The sequence below is a fragment of the Oncorhynchus clarkii genome, chromosome 28, assembly GCF_045791955.1.
Source record: "Oncorhynchus clarkii lewisi isolate Uvic-CL-2024 chromosome 28, UVic_Ocla_1.0, whole genome shotgun sequence".
Taxonomy (NCBI): domain Eukaryota; kingdom Metazoa; phylum Chordata; class Actinopteri; order Salmoniformes; family Salmonidae; genus Oncorhynchus; species Oncorhynchus clarkii.
Window position 1 is genome coordinate 7,100,809 of NC_092174.1, and position 24,885 is coordinate 7,125,693.

Sequence of the window (24,885 nt, forward strand, 5' to 3'; positions counted from 1 at the left end):
ATAATATATACTGAACAAAAATATAAAAGAAACATGCAACAATTTCAACAAATTTACTTACTTACAGATCATATAAGGAAATTAGTCAATTGAAATAATTCATTAGGCCATAATCTATGGATTTCACATGACTTGGCAGGGGCACATCCATGGGTCAGCCTTGGAGGTAATAGGCCCACCCACTTGGAAGCCAGGCCCAAACACTGGGGAGCCAGGCCCAGCCAATGGTTACATGTGGTCTGTGGTTGTGAGGCTGGTTGGACGTACTGACAAATTCACTAAAACAATGTTGGAGGCCACTTGTGGTAGAGAAATTAACATTAAATTATCTGACAACAGCTCTGGTGGACATTCCTGCAGTCAGCATGCCAATTGCACGGCCCCTCAACTTGAGACATCTGTGGCATTGTGTTGGAGAGAAATACGCTTTTTGAGCGTATGGACAATTTCTGGGATCTTTTATTTCGAAACATGAGACCAATACTTTGCATGTTGCGTTTATAGTTTTGTTTAGTGTGTGAGTGTGTATTTATTTGTATGTATATATACATACAAATACATTTATTTATTTATTTGTATGTATATATACATACAAATAAATGTATTTATTTATTTATATATATTTATGTGTATGTATGTATATATATATTTATTTGTATATATATATATATATATATATATATATATATATATATATATATATATTTATTTGTGTATATATATATATTTATTTGTATGACCCGTTTCAGGAAACTAGGCGTATATCGTGGGTCACTACTTCACAGGAGAGCCGTTTGAACGTAAAACTTTTTTTAAAATCAAAATGCATTTTTGCCAGAAATGCCTTCTTGAACATGTGAACTTTCATGGCATACAAACTTGTATTTAAGGCACATCTGTAAAAACGAATACAATTGTTGGTTTAGCCAAAGAAAAAGTGAGCAACCTTCCCACTGGCCATGATTGGCTGAGATAATGAGTGTGGGCTGGACATGCTGAGAGATGAGTTTGGATTGGTCTGTCATATACAGTGGCAAGAAAAAGTATGTGAACCCTTAGGAAATACCTGGATTCTGAAGATAATTGGTCAGAAAATGTCAACTGATCTTCATCTAGGTCACAACTATAGCCAAACAGTCTGCTTAAACTAATAACACACAAACAATTTTACGTTTTCATGTCTTTATTTAACACACCGTGTAAACATTCACAGTGCAGGGTAAGAAAAGTATGTGAACCCCTGGTTTTAATAACTGGTTGACCCTCCTTTGGCAGCAATAACCTCGACCAAACATTGTCTGTAGTTGAGGATCAGACCTGCACAGCGGTCAGGAGGAAGTTTGGACCATTCCGCTTTACAAAACTGTTTCAGTTAGGCAATATTTTTGGGATATCTGGTGTGAACTGCTCTTTGAAGTCATGCCACATCATCTCAATCGGGTTGAGGTCAGGACTCTGACTGGGCCACTCCAGAAGGTGTATTTTCTTCTGTTGAAGCAATTCTGTTGAATTACTTCTGTGTTTTGGGTCATCGTCATGTTGCATCACCCAACTTCTGTTGAGCTTCAATTGGCGGACAGATCGCCTAACATTCTCCTGCAAAATGTCTCGATAAACTTGAATTATTTTTTCCGTTGATGATAGCAACCTGCCCAGGCCCTGAGGCAGCAAAGCAGCCCCAAACCATAATTTTACAGTTGGGATGAGGTTTTGATGTTGGTGTGCTGTGCCTTTTTTTCTCCACACATAGTGTTGTGTGTTCCTTCCAAACAATTCAACTGTAGATTCATCTGTCCACAGAATAGTTTGCTAGTAGCGCTGTGGAACATCCAGGTGCACTTTTGCAAACTTCAGACATGCAGCAATGTTTTTTTTGGGACAATTGGCTTATTTCGTGGTGTCCTCCCATGAACACCATTCTTGTTTAGTGTTTTACGTGTCGTAGACTCGTCAACAGAGATGTTAGCATGTTCCAAAGATTTATGTAAGTCTTTAGCTGACACTCTAGGATTCTTCTTAACCTCATTGAGCATGCTGCGCTGTGCTCTTGCAGTCATCTTTGCAGGACGGCTGCTCCTATGGAGTGTAGCAACAGTGCTAAACTTTCTCCATTTATAGACAATTTGTCTTACGTGGACTGATGAACATCAAGGCTTTTAGAGGTACTTTTGGAACCCTTTCCAGCTTTATGCAAGTCAACTATTCTTAATCTTAAGTCTTCTGAGGGCTCTTTTGTTCGAGCCATGGTTTACATCAGTCAATGCTTCGTGTGAATAGCAAACTCCAATTGATGATGTTGGCTAGAGCTGCCCTGCCCTATTAAAAAAACTCACAATCTAGTCTCATTGATTGGACTCCAGGTTAGCTGACTCTTGACTCCAATTAGCTTTTGGAGAAGTCATTAGCGTAGGGGTTCACATACTTTTTCCAACCTACACTGTGAATGTTTAAATTATGTATTCAATATAGACAAGTAAAATACAATAATTTGTGTGTTATTAGTTTAAGCACACTGTTTGACTTAGATAAATATCAGATACAATTTTATGACCAATTTATGCAGAATTCCAGCTAACTCCAAAGGGTTCACACTTTTTCTTGCCACTGTAGCATGCTTCTGTCTATTTGAGCTGGTCAGTATGTCTAGGTAATCCTGTCTAACACTGCTTTTTTATTGTATTGTGTATTAACTTAAGTGTTGCTCTCCACTTTCTGGAGGACCACATTTTGAAATCAGTGGAATTCGAGTATGATAGCTAAGGAGATTGAGAAAACACCGGTCTCCGGATTACATCTTCAAACTGAGGGCAACCATGGCATCCGACAGGAGATGTGTCCACCACGAATGATGTATACAGGTAAAATAGTCTAGCTACCTACATTTTCAGGTATTACACGTTTCTAATTTTGACAGAAAGAGACATTTGCTTGGCTAGCTATAGCCTAATGTTAGCTAGCTAACATTGAACCTGGTGGTTAGCTACCTGCAGATTCATGCAGGGTAGTAATGTCATGAGTTGTGATTATGGCTTGCTTGCTAACGTTACATGTATGACCTTATTAAACGTATCTCAGAGCCATTTGCTTAGCTAGCTATAGCCTAATGTTAGTTAGCTAACATTGCACCTGGTTGGTTAGCTACCCGCATATTAATGCAGGGTAGTAACGTCATGAGTTGGGATTATGCTTCATTGTTTAGCTAGCTAGCTACATGTTTTAACAAAAGACACCACTATGCAAGTAACCATTTTCGGTGCGTTCGTAAATTCAGTCTGGCGATCTACTCCAATTTCAGAGCACCCTCATCTGAGTGTGCAAGAGAGCGCAGAACAACTTAATTTACGAACGCTCAACATCCGTTGAATATGGCAAGTGTCAGTAAATGTTAAATTGTTGCCAGCAGCACAGTTCTAGTAACCAATGCTCTGGATAACATGAAAACAGCCTAACCAGCTCTGCTAGGGTGAGTAAAATGATCAGAGTGGGGAGTTCTCTCATTATGTGTCTGGAATTAGCTAGCAAGCAAGCCAGTGTTAACTTGGGTGCTTGACTGCCGTTGTGAGGTCAGAACATTCGGATCAACCCTACTCGTCGGCCAAAGCGTCCAGTGAATTTACAAACAGACAATCTGACAGCACAGTTGCAGTCATCAACGCTCTGGATAACATAAAAGCCTAACCAGCTCTGCTAGGACGAGTTATGTTCAGTGAGCTGTTCTCTCTCTCACTTAGATGTCTGGAAGTAGCTAGCAAGTTAGCTTGGGTGCTTGACTGCTGTTAGTACACCCTTAAAGGGATGAGTGGGGTTAAAGCTTAAGATGGTGTGAACGATGCAGAATGGGTGTAGACAAAGGACTCTCCAGTAGTAGTACCAAAACATTCAAAGGCCATTTTCTTAGTCTACCAACTTTCAAAGCAAAGTTACTTTCCAATTGTTCAACTGTAGTGTATGATATACCATTGTGTAGCTCTGAGTCTACTTTTATCCATTGTAAAAAATAAAAATTTGACAAATTTGCTACATAAGACCAATTTCAGTGACCACCCGGCTATATTCGGTCTAATGTAGCAAAATTTGAAATGCCATTTTTTAAAGTGGATAAAAGTAGAGATTCAGAGCTAGAAAATGGTATATCATACACTAGAGTTGAGGAACAATGGGAACGTACACTGCTCAAAAAAATAAAGGGAACACTAAAATAACACATCCTAGATCTGAATGAATGAAATATTCTTATTAAATACTTTTTTCTTTACATAGTTGAATGTGCTGACAACAAAATCACACAAAAATTATCAATGGAAATCAAATTTATCAACCCATGGAGGTCTGGATTTGGAGTTGAGCTCAAAATTAAAGTGAAAAACCACACTACAGGCTGATCCAACTTTGTAATGTCCTTAAAACAAGTCAAAATGAGGCTCAGTAGTGTGTGTGGCCTCCACGTGCCTGTATGACCTCCCTACAATGCCTTGGCATGCTCCTGATGAGGTGGCGGATGGTCTCCTGAGGGATCTCCTCCCAGACCTGGACTAAAGCATCCGCCAACTCCTGGACAGTCTGTGGTGCAACGTGGCGTTGGTGGATGGAGCGAGACATGATGTCCCAGATGTGCTCAATTGGATTCAGGTCTGGGGAACGGGCGGGCCAGTCCATTGCATCAATGCCTTCCTCTTGCAGAAACTGCTGACACACTCCAGCCACATGAGGTCTAGCTAGCATTGTCTTCCATTAGGAGGAACCCAGGGCCAACCGCACCAGCATATGGTCTCACAAGGGGTCTGAGGATCTCATCTCGGTACCTAATGGCAGTCAGGCTACCTCTGGCGAGCACATGGAGGGCTGTGCGGCCCCCCAAAGAAATGCCACCCCACACCATGACTGACCCACCGCCAAACCGGTCATGCTGGAGGATGTTGCAGACTCTGTCACATGTGCTCAGTGTGAACCTGCTTTCATCTGTGAAGAGCACAGGGCGCCATTGGCGAATTGGCCAATCTTGGTGTTCTCTGGCAAATGCCAAACGTCCTGCACGGTGTTGGGCTGTAAGCACAACCCCCACCTGTGGACGTCGGGCCCTCATACCACCCTCATGGAGTCTGTTTCTGACCGTTTGAGCAGACACGTGCATATTTGTGGCCTGCTGGAGGTCATTTTGCAGGGCTCTGGCAGTGTTCCTCCTGCTTCTCCTTGCACAAAGGCGGAGGTAGCGGTCCTGCTGCTGGGTTGTTGCCCCTCCTATGGCCTCCTCCACATCTCCTGATGTACTGGCCTGTCTCCTGGTAGCGCCTCCATGCTCTGGACACTACGCTGACAGACACAGCAAACCTTCTTGCCACAGCTCGCATTGATGTGCCATCCTGGATGAGCTGCACTACCTGAGCCACTTGTGTGGGTTGTAGACTCTGTCTCATGTTACCACTAGAGTGAAAGCACCGCCAGCATTCAAAAGTGACCAAAACATCAGCCAGGAAGCATAGGAACTGAGAAGTGGTCTGTGGTTATCACCTGCAGAACCACTCCTTTATTGGGGGTGTCTTTCTTATTGGCTATAATTTCCACCTGTTGTCTATTCCATTTGCACAACAGCATGTGAAATCTATTGTCAAACAGTGTTGCTTCCTAAGTGGACAGTTTGATTTCACAGAAGTGTGATTGACTTGGAGTTACATTGTGTTGTTTAAGTGTTCCCTTTATTTTTTTGAGCAGTTGTAATTCTGCTCTGAAAGTTAATAAACAATCACTGGGATCAGTGTACTGACACTATTTTTAAGAAAGGCCAACAGAGACTGTATTTCCTAAAAAGGAACTGCACTTTTATAACATTTATCTAACCATCATGGTTCTCTTTTATAAATCATTCATTGGGGGCATTATGTCAAACAGTAGCTTGACCTGCTGGTTTGGGAATATCAAGTTTGCACAGAAATATTGGTTGGGAAAGATAGTCAGGACAGCAGCAAGAACTGTCATCTCTCTACCTGGGGACAGCCAATAAAATAGAGGTTGACTCTTCCCATCCACTCCACCCTGAATTCCATCTCCTTCCCTCTGGATGCAGGTACAGACTACCTAAGGTTAAAAAAAATAGGGCCAAGTACTCCGAATGCAATTCTGCAACTGAACGAATGTTGGACTAATTGCACTTGAACTATGAAATTGCACTTACCCTGCCTATTTGTTTGTAAATATCCTTTGCTAATTATTTTTTATTTTTAGATGTTATATGTTTTATGACTGCTGCAAGATGAATTGCCTCTTTGAGGACATTAAAGTTTTCTGAATCTGAAAACCTTGAATGGCCCCACAAACCGGGGGCTCAGCTTCTTGCAGGGCAGGCAGAGGTTGGGAGGTTGGGAGGTTCCTGGTAGAGAGCCAGACATGATCCCCAGTGTGGTACACGTGTGGTATCCTTTTGAAGGTGGATGGCACACTGGAGTCACACTTCTTCTGCGCGCCTGAACCAACCGGTCTGGTCCGGGGTCCACGGAGCCAGGACCGGCTGAAGACCCTCTTCCAGTGTGTTGTGGGTTAACCCAGTAGATGAGTGACGAAGCGAGTTCTGGGAATACTCCCCCGCCCATGGAAGGAATCGAGCCCATGCTCCCTGCTGGTCCTGACAATGACTCCTCAGGAACCTCCTCAGCTCCTGGTCCCTCCTCTCCACCTATACCCAGATGTGAGGCTAACCTTAACACCGAGCTTCTCCATAAAGGCTCTTCAGACCCGTGATGTGAATTGGGGGACACGGTCAGAGACGATGTCCTCCAGAAGGCCATAATGCTGGAATAGTGCCCCAGCGACCTGGAGAGCTGTAGGGAGACCAGAAAGAGGGATTAAACGACATAATTTTGAAAATCTATCCACAACCACCAAAATGATGGTAAAACTGTCAGAGGGGAGATCAGTACCAAAGTCAATGGATAGATGGGACCAGGGACGCTGAGGCACAGGAAGGGGAAGGAGTTTCCCTGCTGGAGCGTTCCGGGCGGATTTGGTTTGGGCACATACGGAACAGGACTTGACGTCGTGAGTGACGTCCTGCGCCAAGGTGGACCACCAGTACCTCTAAGAGATGGATTGGTTAGTGTGAGAATACCTGGATGTCCAGCGTCGACCGCTGTGTGTGCCCAGGTAAGCAGCCGATCCCTTATCCCCTGGGAACGTAGATGCGTTCCGGAAGACAGTTAGTGGGTGTGGGCTCCATCTCCAGAGCCTGGTGAATGTCCACATCTACGTCCCAGACCACAGGTGCTACGACTCGGGAGGATGGGATTATAGGTGTATTCCGGACAGGACCCTCTCTAGAATCGTAGAGACGGTACAGGGCATCGGCCTTCATGTTTTTTTTAAACCTGGGCGATACGTCGTGTGAAGTCGAAACTTGTAAAGGAAAGGGCCCACCTTGCTTGGTGCAGATTCAGCCTCCTCGCTGTCCGTATGTACTCCAGGTTCCGGTGGTTGGTGAGGATGACAAATGGTTCCTTGGCGCCCTCCAGCCAGTGTCTTCACTTCTCTAATGCCAACTTCACCACCAGGAGCTCTCGATCACTGACGTCGTAATTCCTTTCTGCAAGGGATCTGGGTGTTTGAGCAATGGGGTGGAGGTGAATCGTCCCTTGAGTAGGTGGAAGGCCTTGTCGAATGCTGGGCTCCACACCAACCTTGAACCCTTGAGGAGAGAGGTGAGAGGGGCGGCGACGGAGCTGAAGTTCCTGATTAAATGGCGGTAGAAGTTGGCAAACCCCAAAAACCATTGTATACCGTTTATGGTGGTTGGGACTGGCCATGACCTGACCGCATCTACCTTCTTGTCGTCAATCGTCACTCCCTGCGGGCTGATTCGGTAGCTTAAGAAGGAGACAGCCCTCTGATGAAATTGCAATTTTCAGCGTTGATGAACAGGTGGTTAAACAGGAGGCGTTCCAGGACTGCTCAAACATGAGTGATGTGATCATCCAGGGTAGCCGAGTAGACCAGGATGTCATTGATATAGATGACCACCTGGTATCCAAGCATGTCCCTGAACACCTCATTAATGAATGCCTGGAACACTGATGGAGCATTTGGCTATGCCAAATGGCATCACCAATTACTCGTAGTGGCCAGACATCGTGCTAAATGCAGTCTTCCACTCACCCCCCTCCCGGATGCGGATGAGATTGTATGCACTCCACAGGTCCAGTTTGGTAAAGAACCGGGCCTGTCGTAGCTGTTCGGGAGAGGGTAACGGTACCTCATGGTGATTTCATTGAGTCCTCTGTAATCAATACATGGACGTAACCCTCCATCCTTCTTGGCTACGAAGAAGAAACCAGTCGATGCAGGAGAAGTGGAAGTGCGGATGAAACCTTGTTAGAGCTTCTCTTCTCTAATCCTCCATGGCCTGGGTCTCAGCCACCAGCAGAGGGTAGATGTGTCTGCACGGAAGCGCAAGACCCTGCCATTAAGCCGATGGCACAGTCCCAAGGGTGATGATGAGTAAGACAGGTGGCGTGGGTCTTGGAGAATACCTCCCGCAGTTCTTGGTTTACCTCCGGGATGTTGGGCTGAAGGGCAACCACAAGACTCTCAATTGACATGGAACCACATGAAGATGGAATACTCACTCCTGCCCCAGGAGGTGGAAGATCACGTGAACATCCCTTTGCTCTTGTAGATCCCGGATTAGGAAGTGCCGTACACCGCTGGAGCTGGTGCCCTCCTTGAGCACAATACAGACAGAGCCCCAGCTGACTCCATCTGCGTTGCTCCACTGCGGGGAGGCGTATGATCCCTACCTCCATTGGTTCAGGCTCTGATCCAGAGTGTTCACTGAGGGAGAGATGCGATGAGAGTACCGATGCTCCCGAAGTAGGTTATCCAAAATGATGGCCATCACAATGAGTGCATTCAAGGAGAGGTTGTCATCTTGACTGGCCAGTTCCCTCTGGACCTCCTCGCGCAGACCTCTCGTTCCATCCACTGGATTCTGCTACTGTCCGGAAGGTGAGTGCGTACTCGGCAGCTGTCTAGTCCGAGACATAATTGGAGTAGGTGCTCACCACCCTCTCTGCCCTCTGGGGGATGATCGAATATGCATTTGAACAGAGTCATGAACCCCTCATATGAATCTAGCTCCTCCTCTCCTCTCTCCCAGACGGCCGTGGCCCATTCCAATTGGACCTCTCATGGTGGGGGCTCCCATCTGGTGCGTAAAGAAGAGGGAGCACTGAAGTAGGAAGCCACAGCATTTAGATGGGGTGCGGTCATATTTATCCGGGAGAGACAAACAGGCATTGCTGACCTGAGAGGGTTGCTGAATGGGCTTTTGTGCTGGTTCAACTGAGTATCCTCCGCTAGTTGACGGCAACGCCTCCCGGGTATGTTTGAGACATTGCACACTGCGAAGAACCTCTTCCATAGCCGTCCCCAGTTGTGCCAGCTGGTCATGTTGTTGACTTAGAAGGTATCCCTGCTCGTCGACCATCTGGTAGATATTCTGTTTTCCTGCTGCTTCCATTGTTGGAGTCAGTATTCTGTAACGGAGACGCTGAGAGTCGAGAAGCGGGTGCAACGTTTAATAAAACAACAAACATGGAATGAGACAACATAACAGTATCGTCATCACATAAACACAGGAACAATACTGACTGGGGAAAGAACCTAAGGGAGTGCCAGATATAGGGGAGTGTGTGTGGATGGTGTGCAGGTGTGCGTAATGATTGATTGCCAGGTGTGCGTAATGGAGTAGACGTAACACGCACACTGAATGCTCTGACCAAGGAGTAGAGTTGATCCGAGCATTCTGACCTAACAACAGCAGTTACCCAAGCTAACTGGCTAAGGTTGGATAGCTTGCTAGCTATTTCCAGGCACAAATGAGTGAACAGCTCACTCTAACCATTTTCTGACCAAATTAGAAATGTATAATATCTGAAAATGTAGCTAGCTAGACTATCTTACCTGTATACATGGATGGACGCTTCTCCCTCTCTGTCACAGATGCCATGGTTGCCCATAGTTTAAATATGTAATCCGTAAACAGGTGTTTTATACAACAGCCTTCTGTGTGTTCTCTTTTCGACTCCATCTGCATATTTGCAATCAAATAGCAGAATTTTCTCCATCTCCTAGCTATCATACTCTAATTCCATTGATTTAAAAACTTGTTCCTCCAGAAAGTGGAGAGCAACACTTATGCAGTTCTACTATGTGATATCTTTAAGAAAATCAGCGCTAGAAAGGATTACCTGCGCATACTGACCAGCTCATGTTGTAGCTCATGGCTAGGGGTAATGTTTCTTCCTTTTTCCGTGGCTAAACCAACTAGGCCCGTAATTTAAGAATTGTATTTGTATTTACAGATGGCATACAAGTTTGTTAATACGACACAGGAAAGCTCACGTGTTCCAGAAGGCATTTCTGCCAAAAACATTTAGTCACATATATAGATATTTTTTTGTTAAAACTCGCGGGCCGGGCTGTATGTTTGAAAACCCTGGTCTAAAGAATGGGTTGCTGGTTCTGTGTAACAATAGGGCAACTCTCCAAATTTGGAGAGTGCTAGGTTTGCTAAATGTGTTGGTGTAGCTAAGCAATTCAGACCAAGTACCAAGAAGTTAAAACATTTTTAAATATATTTTTTTTACATAATGTAAAATATAAACCATAAGGAAATGTTGAGGAACGTTACTTAATGTTTTCACTTATTTAGAATGCCTTTACGGTCATCCTTGGTTTTTAGTCTCGCATTGGCCTTGCCATAATCTTGGTGTGGATAACTGTTTCCTGTCTGATCTATGGCTGTCATCATTCTTAAATTACACTCATATATATGTATATATATATACTTCTGGCTCTGATCAGATGTTTATTTAATGTCTATTTAATGACTCAATCAATAAAATCTAGGCAACCAAATGCATGGTCTTTGTCAGAAAGCACTCCAATTCTCTCCTTTCATACTAATGTAAATATTCTCAGACAGATTATATTTGGAACTCACCTTCAGGACTTTCCTACGGCCAAGGAATCTAGTCTGGTGTATGTATCTTTTACTATGTCTCTCTCTATGGGGTTCAGACCTAGGCTTTGCTGAGAGCTCTTTGTAATGTAATCTCTATTGGCAACCTCTGGTTGTAACTGAAGAGGGAATATTATTTTGCGTCACCTACAGAATAATTTACTTTGAGCCTGTCTGGAGCGCCACTTTTGGGACTATTCCATTGGTTCCATTGTGCCAGACAAGCTCAATCGAGCTCAGTTTCTGTAAGAAAACAAATGCTATTTGAACCCAGGTCTGGGCTGGACTGTGAATAGGATCACAGATAATGACAGACAAGCTCATCATCCAGACATACAGTAAGGGATGTAAAGAAAATCAAAAAAATGTTAATCCAATTTCACCCTGTAATTGAGTTGGACCAACTCCACCGCCGGTTTCTGTTTGATGTCATGTAGTCTCCATCCACCATTACCAAAAGTCATCATTGGGGAGGGAGATATAGAGATATATGAGCCATATATACAGTGCCTTGCGAAAGTATTTGGCCCCCTTGAACTTTGCGACCTTTTGCCACATTTCAGGCTTCAAAGATAAAGATATAAAACTGTATTTTTTTGTGAAGAATCAACAACAAGTGGGACACAATCATGAAGTGGAACGACATTTATTGGATATTTAAAACTTTTTTAACAAATCAAAAACTGAAAAATTGGGCGTGCAAAATTATTCAGCCCCCTTAAGTTAATACTTTGTAGCGCCACCTTTTGCTGCGATTACAGCTGTAAGTCGCTTGGGGTATGTCTCTATCAGTTTTGCACATCGAGAGACTGACAATTTTTCCCATTCCTCCTTGCAAAACAGCTCGAGCTCAGTGAGGTTGGATGGAGAGCATTTGTGAACAGCAGTTTTCAGTTCTTTCCACAGATTCTCGATTGGATTCAGTTCTGGACTTTGACTTGGCCATTCTAACACCTGGATATGTTTATTTTTGAACCATTCCATTGTAGATTTTGCTTTATGTTTTGGATCATTGTCTTGTTGGAAGACAAATCTCCGTCCCAGTCTCAGGTCTTTTGCAGACTCCATCAGATTTTCTTCCAGAATGGTCCTGTATTTGGCTCCATCCATCTTCCCATCAATTTTAACCATCTTCCCTGTCCCTGCTGAAGAAAAGCAGGCCCAAACCATGATGCTGCCACCACCATGTTTGACAGTGGGGATGGTGTGTTCAGCTGTGTTTCTTTTACGCCAAACATAACGTTTTGCATTGTTGCCAAAAAGTTCAATTTTGGTTTCATCTGACCAGAGCACCTTCTTCCACATGTTTGGTGTGTCTCCCAGGTGGCTTGTGGCAAACTTTAAACAACACTTTTTATGGATATCTTTAAGAAATGGCTTTCTTCTTGCCACTCTTCCATAAAGGCCAGATTTGTGCAATATACGACTGATTGTTGTCCTATGGACAGAGTCTCCCACCTCAGCTGTAGATCTCTGCAGTTCATCCAGAGTGATCATGGGCCTCTTGGCTGCATCTCTGATCAGTCTTCTCCTTGTATGAGCTGAAAGTTTAGAGGGACGGCCAGGTCTTGGTAGATTTGCAGTGGTCTGATACTCCTTCCATTTCAATATTATCGCTTGCACAGTGCTCCTTGGGATGTTTAAAGCTTGGGAAATCTTTTTGTATCCAAATCCGGCTTTAAACTTCTTCACAACAGTATCTCGGACCTGCCTGGTGTGTTCCTTGTTCTTCATGATGCTCTCTGCGCTTTTAACGGACCTCTGAGACTATCACAGTGCAGGTGCATTTATACGGAGACTTGATTACACACAGGTGGATTGTATTTATCATCATTAGTCATTTAGGTCAACATTGGATCATTCAGAGATCCTCACTGAACTTCTGGAGATAGTTTGCTGCACTGAAAGTAAAGGGGCTGAATAATTTTGCACGCCCAATTTTTCAGTTTTTGATTTGTTAAAAAAGTTTGAAATATCCAATAAATGTCGTTCCACTTCATGATTGTGTCCCACTTGTTGTTGATTCTTCACAAAAAAATACAGTTTTATATCTTTATGTTTGAAGCCTGAAATGTGGCAAAAGGTCGCAAAGTTCAAGGGGGCCGAATACTTTCGCAAGGCACTGTATCTCTTATGAGTGGGGAGACCTTGCCTGGCCACTAATCCACAAGTGACACATTTATTGATGGATCAGATTTGCTAATTAGGTGGACGTTTTGCCATTTGTTTCATTTAGATATTTATGAGCAGATACATGCACACGTGCATACACAAGCATGCTCTCACTTTTTAAATCTTTCTAGCTTCCAAAATAAATGGCAGCGTTCGATTAAGCTGAACCGCGATGCTCCGGTCTATGGCCCATGATGTGAACGGGCAAAAGTGTTGAGGGAGGAGCGCCCTTTGAAAATGAATGCACCTGGTGCAAACTCCTCCCACCCGAGGGAGGCCAAATAATCTAGTTCCCTCATTGCTTGGTGCTATAGTTTTTCATAACAGACAAGATCATGTTACTATGAATCAGATATGTGAGGGAGGAGTAAAGTATATTTTCCATGCTTGTGGTTCCACCACCTTTTTAAGCGGTTGTGAAAAGCATAATAAAAACCTTAAACTGATCTGCAAACTTAAGACTGCGTGTGCTGAAGTCATGCAACGGGTGATCGAGATGGCATGTATTTCTGGAATCTTACTTTGAGACACCACTCGGTGACTTCGACCTGGGTAGCATTCAGTAGGGCACAGTGTTGTAGAGAGCTGAGATATAAATATTTACATAGAACAGACATGCCTCTCAAACATGTACAGTAAGAAATCATGTCAGCTTTATTCATGGTTTTTCTATCTGCAATGTTCAGTAGAGCACAACTATCAGATAGAAATACGTTACATAAAACAGTCATGCCTCTCTGACATTGTTGAGGTAGGTTATCATGGCAGCTACTGTAAATTCATGGCATTTCTATCTGAAATTGTCACACTGGTATAAAGGATTTGGAGACAGGCGCAGGAATACATCTGGGTTTTTAATACACCCAAAACAAACACATATACAAAATACTGGGATGTACCCAAACAAAAGAGCTAAGGTAAACCTCATAGAACAACACAGGACTAGACCCGTAATTCACAATGCAAAGGTACTCACACGACAAACAGACATGGGAACAATAATCGACAGCCCTATGCCGGAACAAAGGGCACATTTATACAAACACAATCCGTGAGGAATTGGAACCAGGTGTGCGTAATGACACAGTTCAGTGCAGCCTAGAAGGCCGGTGATGTCGACCTCTGGAACTGGTGAACAGAATGAGCAGCAGTACCTGGGGGATCTGTGACAGAAATGCTCAGTATGTTGCACTCTACTACTTTCCTGAGCGCAACCCAGATCCCTAAAGATGTTCCCAGATGCTGCATGTGCGTGTATGTAATCCTGTCCAAAGACGTGCCATGACATTGATATTATGGACTTATTTCTTCTGGAGGGTTCATTCTGATGTTTTTATGTGAATGAAAGATCACTTTGCAATTTAAGAGGGTGGTATTGTGGAGGAAAAGTGCAGGTTGACAATATGAAAGGTAGAGACTTGAGAGCGTTTTTGTACAGATTATGCTGACTGTTGTTGTTAAGTGCTGTTGATATAATGTGTTGTGGTAATTAACACTTTATTATGGCCCAATGAAGCTGCTCACCTTTAATGTGTTGTGGTTAACCCTTTAGGTCCCAGTGGAGTTGGGCTGAGTGAGATGAAGAGGAGACTCCTGCTCTCTGACCCTGACCACTATGGTGTCACTGTTCCACGTGAGTTAAAACACCTAAAAATCTGAGCCTTTTGGATTTGGGGGGAGGGGTTATACTAAGCTAACATATGGAATTATTTTAAGATGATCATATCGTGCCTCATTTTGCTATTTGATTTAGAATTTTTTGACCTCTGTAGGCAAAAATAAATATCACATTTTTATTTTATTGAACTTGACTTTATTGCTATTAGCCCATAGAAACACATTGAATAACATTCATACATGGCAAAACAGATAGTCAAAAGGAAGTTTGTTTTGAAGTGTCTGTCCAACTCTATATCTGAGCGATATAAGAAAGAGCAGGAAATTATTATGTTTTTTTACCCATATTTAACACCTTTTTCTGGAACTAAACTATTTCCATATACTGTACTTCCATTAATTTCCATTAACTAGTACTGGGCGAGTTCAGACGAGTCTTGTGAGTCATGTTGGCGGCCTAGAGCAAAACAGCTGACATGTACAGTACCAGTCAAAAGATTGCACACACCTACTCATTCAAGGGTTTTTCTTTATTTTTACTATTTTCTACATTGTAGAATTCTAGTGAAGACATCAAAACTATGAAATAACAGATGGAATCATGTTGTAACCAAAAAAGTGTTAAACAAATCAAAATATATTTTATATTTGAGATTCTTCAAAGTAGCAACCCTTTGCCTTGATGACAGCTTTGCACACTTTTGGCATTCTCTCAACCAGCTACACCTGGAATGTATTTCAATTAACAGGTGTGCCTTGTTAAAAGTTAATTAGTGGAATTGATTTCCTTCTTAATGCGTTGGAGCCAATCAGTTGTGTTGTGACAAGGTAGGGGTGGTATACAGAAGATATCCCTATTTGGTAAAAGACCAAGTGCATATTATGGCAAGAACATCTCAAATCAGCAAAGAGAAATGACAGTCCATCATTACTTTAAGACATGAAGTTCCGTCAATCTGGTTCTTCAAGTGCAGTCGCAAAAACCATCAAGCGCTATGATGAAACTGTCTCTCATGAGGACCGACATAGGAAAGGAAGACCCAGAGTTACCTCTGCTGCAGAGGATAGGTTCATTAGAATTAACTGCAACTCTGATTGCAGTCCAAATAAATGCTTCACAGAGTTCAAGTAACAGACACATGCCAACATCAACTGTTCAGAGGAAACTGCATGAATCAGGCCTTCATGGTTGAATTTCTGCAAACAAACCACTACTAAAGGACACCAATAAGAAGAGACTTGCTAGGGCCAAGGAACACGAGCAATGGACATTAGACCGGTGGATATCTGTCCTTTGGTGAGACGCAGAGTAGGCGAACAGATGATCTCAGTGTAGTTCCCACTGTGAAGCATGGAGGAGGAGGTGTGACGGTGTGGGGGTGCTATGCTGGTGACACTGTCAGTGATTTATTTTGAATTCCAGGCACATTTAACCAGCATGGCTACCACAGCATTCTGCAGCGATACACCATCCCATCTGGTTTGTGCTTAGTCCCACTACCGTTTGTTTTTCAACAGGACAATGACGCAAAACACACCTCCAGGCTGTGTAAGGGCTATTTGACCAACAAGACTGTTGGAAATAATTGCAGGTGAAGCTGGTTGAGAGAATGCCAGGAGTGTGCAAAGCTGTCCTGAAACAAAGGGTGGCTACTTTGAAGAATCTGAAATCTAAAATGCACTTTTTTGCTTAGTACATTATTCCATATGTGTAATTTCATAGTTTTAATGTATTCACTATTATTCTAAAATGTAGTAAATAGTAAAAATAAAGAAAAACCCTTGAATTAATAGGTTAGTGCAAACTTTAGACTGGTACTGTACGTGTTCGTGAGAGTCTCACCTTTTGCTGGTGGGGTCATATTACTGTGTAGCCCAAACTTTTCGTACGCTACAGACAGAAGTTGGTAGACAGGCAGTACCGACTTCAGATGAGTCCAAATCCAAATCAAATCAAATGATGCTTGATGGGCTCGTAGAGCAAAACAGAGAAGACCATCGAGTTCGTGAGAGTCCCATAGAGGGATCATATGAGTTTGTAGCCCAAACGGTTCGGACTCTACAGACGTTTTTGTGAAAAGACAGATTTTTGAGATGTCTCCTGGTCTGCCACTTTCCACTGCAGGCGCGGACATCAACTCTAGGGGGGATTTATTAAACCACGTTAGGGCCCAGAAGTTTTCCTGACCTTTTTGATCTGTAAAAACTCTGGATCCTAAACCATGTTTCCCTCTACTGCTTCTAATTCAGGATCTAGGGTCAGGGTTGTTTTTGCTCTCCTAATGGTCACGATGAATTGGGGTATGGCGAGCTGATTCCGCTCTATTTCTTCCCCACGGTGATGCTTTTTTTACAACATTACTCCACAATGTAAATTACAAAGTACTCCCTTTTTAGACACCACCAGAGAGAAGAGGAAGCAGGAGAAAGATGGGGTAGAGTACCACTTTGTCTCAAGGCAGACGTTTGAAATGGACATCGTCAACCACAAGTACGTATTTCTTGATGGGAGTGAAAGTAGCCAGTGACCTTTACTGATTATGCTGTTCATTAGGCAGTGATCACCATATGTTTAAAGGCAGTTACTACATTAGTATATTGTTAATGAGTCATACCCTTTTTCAACACAAAATGGTGGTACTTTTTACCCCTTTTTTTCTCCCCAATCTCGTGATATCCAATTGATAGTTAGTCTTATCACTGAAACTCCCATATGGACATGGGAGAGGCAAAGGTCGTGAGCGATACGTCCTCTGAAAACACGACTCCGTAAGCCGCGCTGCTTCTTGACACACTGCTCGCTTAACCCGGAAGCCAGCCGCACCAATGTGTCGGAGGAAACACTGTACAGCTGTGAATGTGCCCGGCTGCCACAAGGAATCGCTAGAGCATCCCAGCTGGCCAAATCCTTCCCTAACCCGGACAACGCTGGGCCCAGGATTGAACCCGGATCTGTAGGGATGCCTCTAGCACTGTGATGCAGTGCCCGAGACCGATGCGCCACTCGGGAGGCCCCAGTTATACCCTTTTGAGTAAGGTGTTAACCAACGATGCATATTTGCATGTTGAGTGCATTGCTACCACACAAGCATTTCATTTGTTGGCATTCCATTTCACTAGAGCCTTGGATAAGACACATCCAGGCATCTAGTCATTGAACAAATAAACAAGCAGGTGGTTCCCATTTAATATGCAACAAGGGAGATCAGCTGAAACGCAAACATTCTAAGATATTTGGAACAGTCAGGACTCTTAAACGAAAAAACTCACCAGAAGCAGGTTGGCAGAGCAAGCAGAGTGAGGTGGATTGGACAGGCAGAGCAGTGACAGTATGCTAGCAGGATAGTCAAAATCTCCAATCATCTTTGCAATGTTGTGTTTCCTCAAGTGGATGAATTGTTCTAATTTAGCATTTATGGTAAGCCTCAATGTCACACCCTGACCTTAGATCCTTTTTATGTCTCTGTTTTGGTTTGGTCAGGGCGTGAGTTGGGGTGGGCATTCTATGTTTTGTGTTCTATGTTTTCTATTTCTTTGTGTTTGGCCAGGTATGGTTCTCAATCAGGGACAGCTGTCTATAGAGACAACCTCTGATTGGGAACCATGCTTAGGTACCCTTTTCCCACCTGTGTGTGGGGGAGGTTGTCTCTGTTTAGAGCACTTTGCTTGTGAGCTTCACGGTTTGTTTTTGTAGTGTTTATTGTTTTGTTTGGCGTCATTTTGCTTAAAATAAAGAAATTGTACGCTCACCACGCTGCACCTTGGTCCTCAAACTTCAACAGCCGTGACACTCAACCCTTACCTACCTTCATCATTTGTATAGCGATAAAAATGCAAAAATAGAGACACGTTCTAATTGAGGGATGCGTCAAAGCGGACATCCCGCCCACCTTATTTCGGTTAGGTCATTATAATTCAAAACAACACATTCTAAAATAAATCGCACACATGCCTTGCATGCTCGCCTTTGGTGAGTTTAGGCCATTGCTCAAAGACAATTAGTGAGCCTGATATTCCGATGTTTTCATGGCATTTACTATCTCTAATGCTGAACCAGGACAGGAGATGAAGAAAGGAGGTAAGACGTGGCATTCCAGTAATGCCCTGGGATGGATTCCCGTTTTCTCATCCTTCTTTTATGTGTATTTTAATGCAAAGACATCAATGTAGGCAAGTATAAGGCATGTATAAGGATTGATAGTTCATTACAACCAAAACTGGTAGCAAGCGACAAGGAACGAGAATTTGGGATTTTTTCTTAATTGGGAATGACATGTTATTAAATAAAATTCCAATAGTTAAAGGGATAGTTCAGCGATTTTACATATTTGGTTTATTTTGAAAGCTGTCTATGAACAAAGAAGGACATTAGCATTTTGGATCAATTCCCCATGTAAGTGTCCTCTGTTTAGCATGTACATTTGAAGTCAGAAGTTTACATACAGTTAGGTTGGAGTCATTAAAACTCATTTTTCAACCACTCCACAAATTTCTTGTTTACAAACTATAGTTTTGGCAAGTCTTTTAGGACATCTACTTTGTGCATGACACAAGTCATTTTTCCAACAATTGTTATTTTAACAGACAGATTATTTCACTTATAATTCACTGTATCACAATTCCAGTGAGTCAGAAGTTTACATACACGAAGTTGACTGTGCCTCAGTGCCTCTTTGCTTGACATCATGGGAAAATCAAAAGAAATCAGCCAAAACCTCATATTTTTTTGTAGACCTTCACAAGTCTGGTTCATCCTTGGGAGCAATTTCCAAATGCCTGAAGGTACCATGTTCATCTGTACAAACAATAGTACGCAAGTATAAACACAGGGACGACACAGCTTCCAACCACTCAGGAAGGAGACCCGTTCTGTCTCCTAGGGATGAACGTACTTTGGTGCGTAAAGTGCAAATCAATCCCAGAACAACAGCAAAGGACCTTGTGAAGATTCTGGAGGAAACAGGTACAAAAGTATCTATATCCACAGTAAAACGAGTCCTATATCGACATTACCTGAAAGGCCGCTCAGCAAGGAAGAAGCCACTGCTCCAAAACCGCCATATAACAGCCAGATTACGGTTTGCAACTGCACATGGAGACAAATATCTTACTTTTTGGAGAAACAAAAATAGAACTGTTTGGCCATAATGACCATTGTTATGCTTGGAGGAAAAAGGGGGAGGCTTGCAATCCGAAGAACACCATCCCAACTGTGAAACAAGGGGGTGGCAGCATCATGTTGTGGAAGTGCTTTGCTGCAGGAGGGACTGGTGCCCTTCACAAAATAGATGGCATCATGAGGACGGAAAATTATGTGGATATATTGAAGCAACATCTCAAGACCTCAGTCAGGAAGTTAAAGCTTGGTTGCAAATGGACAATGACCCCAAGCATACTTCCAAAATTGTGGCAAAATGGCTTAAGGACAACAAAGTCCAGGTATTGGAGTAGCCATCACAAAGCCCTGACCTCAATCATATAGAAAGTTTGTAGGCAGAACTGAAAAAGTGTGGCCTACAAAGCAAGGAGGCCTACAAACTTGACTCAGTTACACCAGCTCTGTCAGGAGGAATGAGCCAAAATTCACCCAAGTTATTGTGGGAAGCTTGTGGAAGGCTACCCAAAACGTTTGACCCAAGTTAAACAATTTAAAGGCAATGCTACCAAATACTAATTGAGTGTATGTAAACTTCTGACCCACTGGGAATGTGATGAAAGAAATAAAAGCTGAAATGAATAATTCTCTCTATTATTATTCTGACATTTCACATTCTTAAAATAAAGTGGTGATCCTAACTGACCTAAGACAGGGCATTTTTACTAGGATAAAATGTCAGGAATTGTATTAAATATATTTGGCTAAGGTGTATGTAATCTTCCGACTTCAACTGTATGAAAGTATTCCATTAAGTTCATATTTGTTTGGCTCAATTTTAACTAGTGTTTCTGTACGGTTTTGTCTCAGGTTTTTAGAGTATGGGGAGCACAGAGGGAACTACTACGGGACCAGTCTGGAGTCAGTGCACAAGGTCATAGGGGAGGACAAGGTGTGCCTACTGGATGTGCAGCCTAATGTGAGTGACGGGCCAGCAGGCCAATCACAGTCCCAGATCAGTAAATGACAAGGAGCCAATGATTTGATTTATTAGATTTATTGGTCTTCTAATGATCACATCATGAAAATGGTGACATGGGGCCTAATTTGTGTGCTTAACTCTAATTGAATTTACATCTCTATTTGTCTCTCTCTCTCCCTCTGCCTGGCTCTTTCTCCCTCTTTTCGATAGCACAGACTGTACAGCGCTTACACACAACCGAGTTCAAACCATGTGTTGTTTTTGTGAAGCCACCATCGATTCAGGAGCTACGTTTTAGCCGGAGGAAAGCTACATTAATTTCCACCCAAGATATGACGAAACTGACAAAGACATTTTCGGTAATGTCAAGGCTGGGTGAAACTGTTTTTGGTAACAGTTTATAACAACTTTCAGTAACAAACCATTTATAAGACATTTATAAATAATTTACATCATTTATTAATCATTACTCCTACATTTGTAAATGTACGGGTTTCCCTTCACTTTGAAAGCTAGTTATTCGCACATGCATTAATAATTCCTAAGATCAATCATAAGATGTTAAATATAGATCCTTCTAAAAAAAAATCCTAGTCGTTGTAAATAACTCGCTTACTAACATTTACAATGATTAATAAATGGTGCTCAAATTGTTTAAATGCATAATAAATGTTTTACCCAGTTTTTTTTATTTTATTTTTTGATTACATATGTTTGAATGGAAACAGTTCTTTGTTTTTGCTGCAATGTAGTTTTCCTACACATCATCATTGAGGTGGAGGGGAATACTGGAAAAAAATGATCTGTTCTCACTTGTTGTATACACACACATGATCAAACGTGTTTGTGTCCCAGGTCTTGTAACATGGCAGCATCAGGTGGTGTGAGGTTACACATAACTCAGTTTAAACATGGTTGACCCTCTGACTTACAAGTGTAGCCAGTGGCCAAAAGGTCACAAATAAAATGGCTGCGGGGTGGGCTTCATATACAGTGGAGTCCAAAATGATTGGAATCCTTGATAAAGATGAGCAAAAAAGACTGTATATTGTAGGACATTTTACATTTTTCTGCCAGGACGCTGACACTTGGCCGCAAGACAATAACCCCAAGAACACATCATAATCCACAAAGAAATGGTTAATTGACCACAAAATCAACATTTTGCATTGGCCATCTCAGTCTCCTGACTTGAACCCCATTAAATACCTGTGGTTTGAATTGAAAAAGACAGTCCGTAAGCACAGACGAAGGATATCAAGGATCTGGAATGATTCTGTATGGGGGAATGGTCTAAGGTCCCTCAAAATGTGTTCTCCAATCTCATAAAACAGTTTAGAAAAATGCTATTTTGTCATCCTCACAAGGGGAGGGTGCTGGAGTACTGAAAACAAGGGTGCATAATTAATATACAACTTAGATGTCATTTAAAAATGTGGTTGTTCATCAGCAGTCAGTCAATTATCCCATGTCAGCTAATTTTCTTTTGATTTGTAAGTCAGTCTAGCGGCCAGTTATCTAAACTTGTAGTAAGCATGGTTGAATTATCGACTGAGGTAGGGCCCATTTGATCATAAGTTATCATATTAAAAACGGCAAACATTTGTCTCAATCCTATGGCAGAATGTGTTGAATTGCAGGAAATTAACTGCAAGACTGCTCATTTTTCTCTCCGCCCCAAGGCAAAATGAGTAGAATTGCATGAAATGTGGGTACACATGATGGGTTATGTTTTATGTGGCCCGCACCGCCATCAAAGTTGCCCATCCCTGCCTTATGTGATGCTGGTCATTATTGGCCACGTGATGTGATGTTTTCAACATAAACCCCTTTGCAGCTTAAGGCAGGATCCCCTGACAATGAGTGATAAAGGTCATGTTTTTGGATGGAAATACCCGTACTACCATCTTTCCAAAGCATGACCTACAATTGGCCTACAGGTGAGAATTCAGCTGTTGAATGTATGAACTCAGAATTCACACATGTACTTCCTGTTTCTCACAGGAAGAGGACTTTGAAGATATGATTAGCTCAGCAGAAGCCATGGATAGCCAGTACGGCCACCTGTTTGAGATGGTCGTCGTCAATGGCGATTTTGCCATGGCATTCAACAAACTGAGGGCGGAGCTGGAAAAGCTTGAGACGGAGGCGCCTCAGTGGATTCCTGTGGAGTGGACCAGTCACACCAAACAGAACACAGAGAGTGTGTGCTGAACACACTAGGAGGCTGGTTATGCATGTCTCATTCACACTCACAGGAGGCTGCTGAGGGGAGGATGGCTACTAATAATGGCTGGAATGGAATTAATGGAATGATATCAAATACATGGAAACCAAGTGTTTGATGTGTTCGATACCATTCCATTTATTCCGTTCCAGCCATTACTATGAGCCGGTCCTCCCCAATTAAGCTGCCACCGGCCACCTGTGTTCACACTATAGTGTCAAACCGTACTGTGTGGGGTCAGATATTTTGTTTTCACATTTTCCTTTACAGCACAGTTCCAGCCACTTTGATGGATGCATAACCAGGCCAACCTAGTATAGCTAGGCTTGGCCCTATAGTGTGATTCAGGCAACAGTGACTGAAGAAATGCAGGGAGAGAGAATTGCACATCCATTTTTTCCTCCATAAGTTCAATTTACTTCATCTTTTGACGCACATCAAAAAAACTGATAGATTACACATGGCCGTCAACTGTTTTTAGTCAAAATTGAGAGTGGTTACATTTCTCAAGTCCCATCCCTTACCTGTGGGGTGACCACTTCGTTGTTGTTTGAATCCTAGATTTCCTCTTTTAAACTGGAAAAGGACTCTTCTGCCAAAACAGAGGAAATGTCAAGGAACATGGTCACACCCCTAAAGGAATACAGAAGTGTAAGGGGAACCACTCAAGGCAGAGAAAATAATGTACAAACTTTGACTAGATCCAAAATACTATAATCATTATTTATATGTGTAATATGTAGACAGAGTCTAGACAGCCTTCATGAGAAATAACTAGTCCCAACTTCAAGTTAGTCACAGAGCACGGCTCTTAAAGAACTATAGGAATCCAAGTCCCTACGCCTCCTGTCTGACCATAGTACTTACATGTCCAAAACAGTGTTATTTGGTCCCTGCCGCCTACGTGCCAGCTTTTCTTTTCTACGAGTTCGCATTTCTACATTGGCAATTAGGGACGAAACATAAAAAACCTCCAAAAGCTTGTGGTCACACAGACCTTCCCCCTGCCAAGTTACAAACACGAGCATGTAATTACTTTGACAGCTGCAATACCTCAATTAACGGTAATGTATCCCAGAGCAAATATTACCCAGCCCAGACACTCACCAACACTAACAGCAAGTTGCATTTAGAACAAGGAAACAGTGCACACAAGCATAGTCAATACTTAACAAAATATATTAAAAAAGTGTTGGTGAAACTAAACGAATTGAAGATATTTTGACAGGGAAAGGTTAACAAGGGAACATGGACAAGATGAAGCAGATTCATTGCTTTTGTTGCTGAAATGGTAATAAAAAATGAATTGTACAGACATTGTGGGAGGAGTGGTTGAATGTGAAAGGATTACGTTGTAAGATAGACTCATTCAAATTTGTTTCTATTCATGTGTAAAGTTAATAAGTATGATTTCAAAGTTGTAAAGTGTGCACTTGTCAACAGTTCATAATTACAGACAATGTCAGAAAATTGTCATAAGTGACATCATTGACAAACATTTCCATTCAACAATTCCATATTTCACGGTTAATGAGGAGAATGACATACAGCACACAACAGGCCCAGTAAATCTTTAAGTGATTCCATTTAATGGATGCATTCCTGTGAGTACAGGGGGATTTCCTTCCTCTTTTGGATGATGCTGTCAATTGGGTGTGAAAGAGTGTAAATGTGTCCATCATGTCTTAAAGACGAAACCACCCTCATGTGTAGTCAGTTTTGTGATTTAGGCTCTCGAGCCACTTAACATGCTGACCACACCACTCGAGCGCACTTGCGTCTGCATG

At 42.5% G+C, this 24,885-nt stretch overlaps 1 protein-coding gene across 1 annotated transcript in view; it reads left to right on the plus strand.

The window, feature by feature from the left end:
* Positions 1–23,116, plus strand: part of LOC139386983 (MAGUK p55 subfamily member 7-like) — a 58,595-nt gene extending 35,479 nt beyond the window's left edge. Inside the window, exons 14-18 of the mRNA XM_071132904.1 lie at positions 14,730–14,810; positions 17,192–17,285; positions 20,760–20,868; positions 21,087–21,230; positions 22,876–23,116. Coding sequence (XP_070989005.1) covers positions 14,730–14,810; positions 17,192–17,285; positions 20,760–20,868; positions 21,087–21,230; positions 22,876–23,085 — 638 coding nt within the window. The 3' untranslated portion in view covers positions 23,086–23,116. The remainder of the gene's footprint in view (positions 1–14,729; positions 14,811–17,191; positions 17,286–20,759; positions 20,869–21,086; positions 21,231–22,875) is intronic.
* The last annotated feature ends 1,769 nt before the right edge of the window (positions 23,117–24,885 follow it).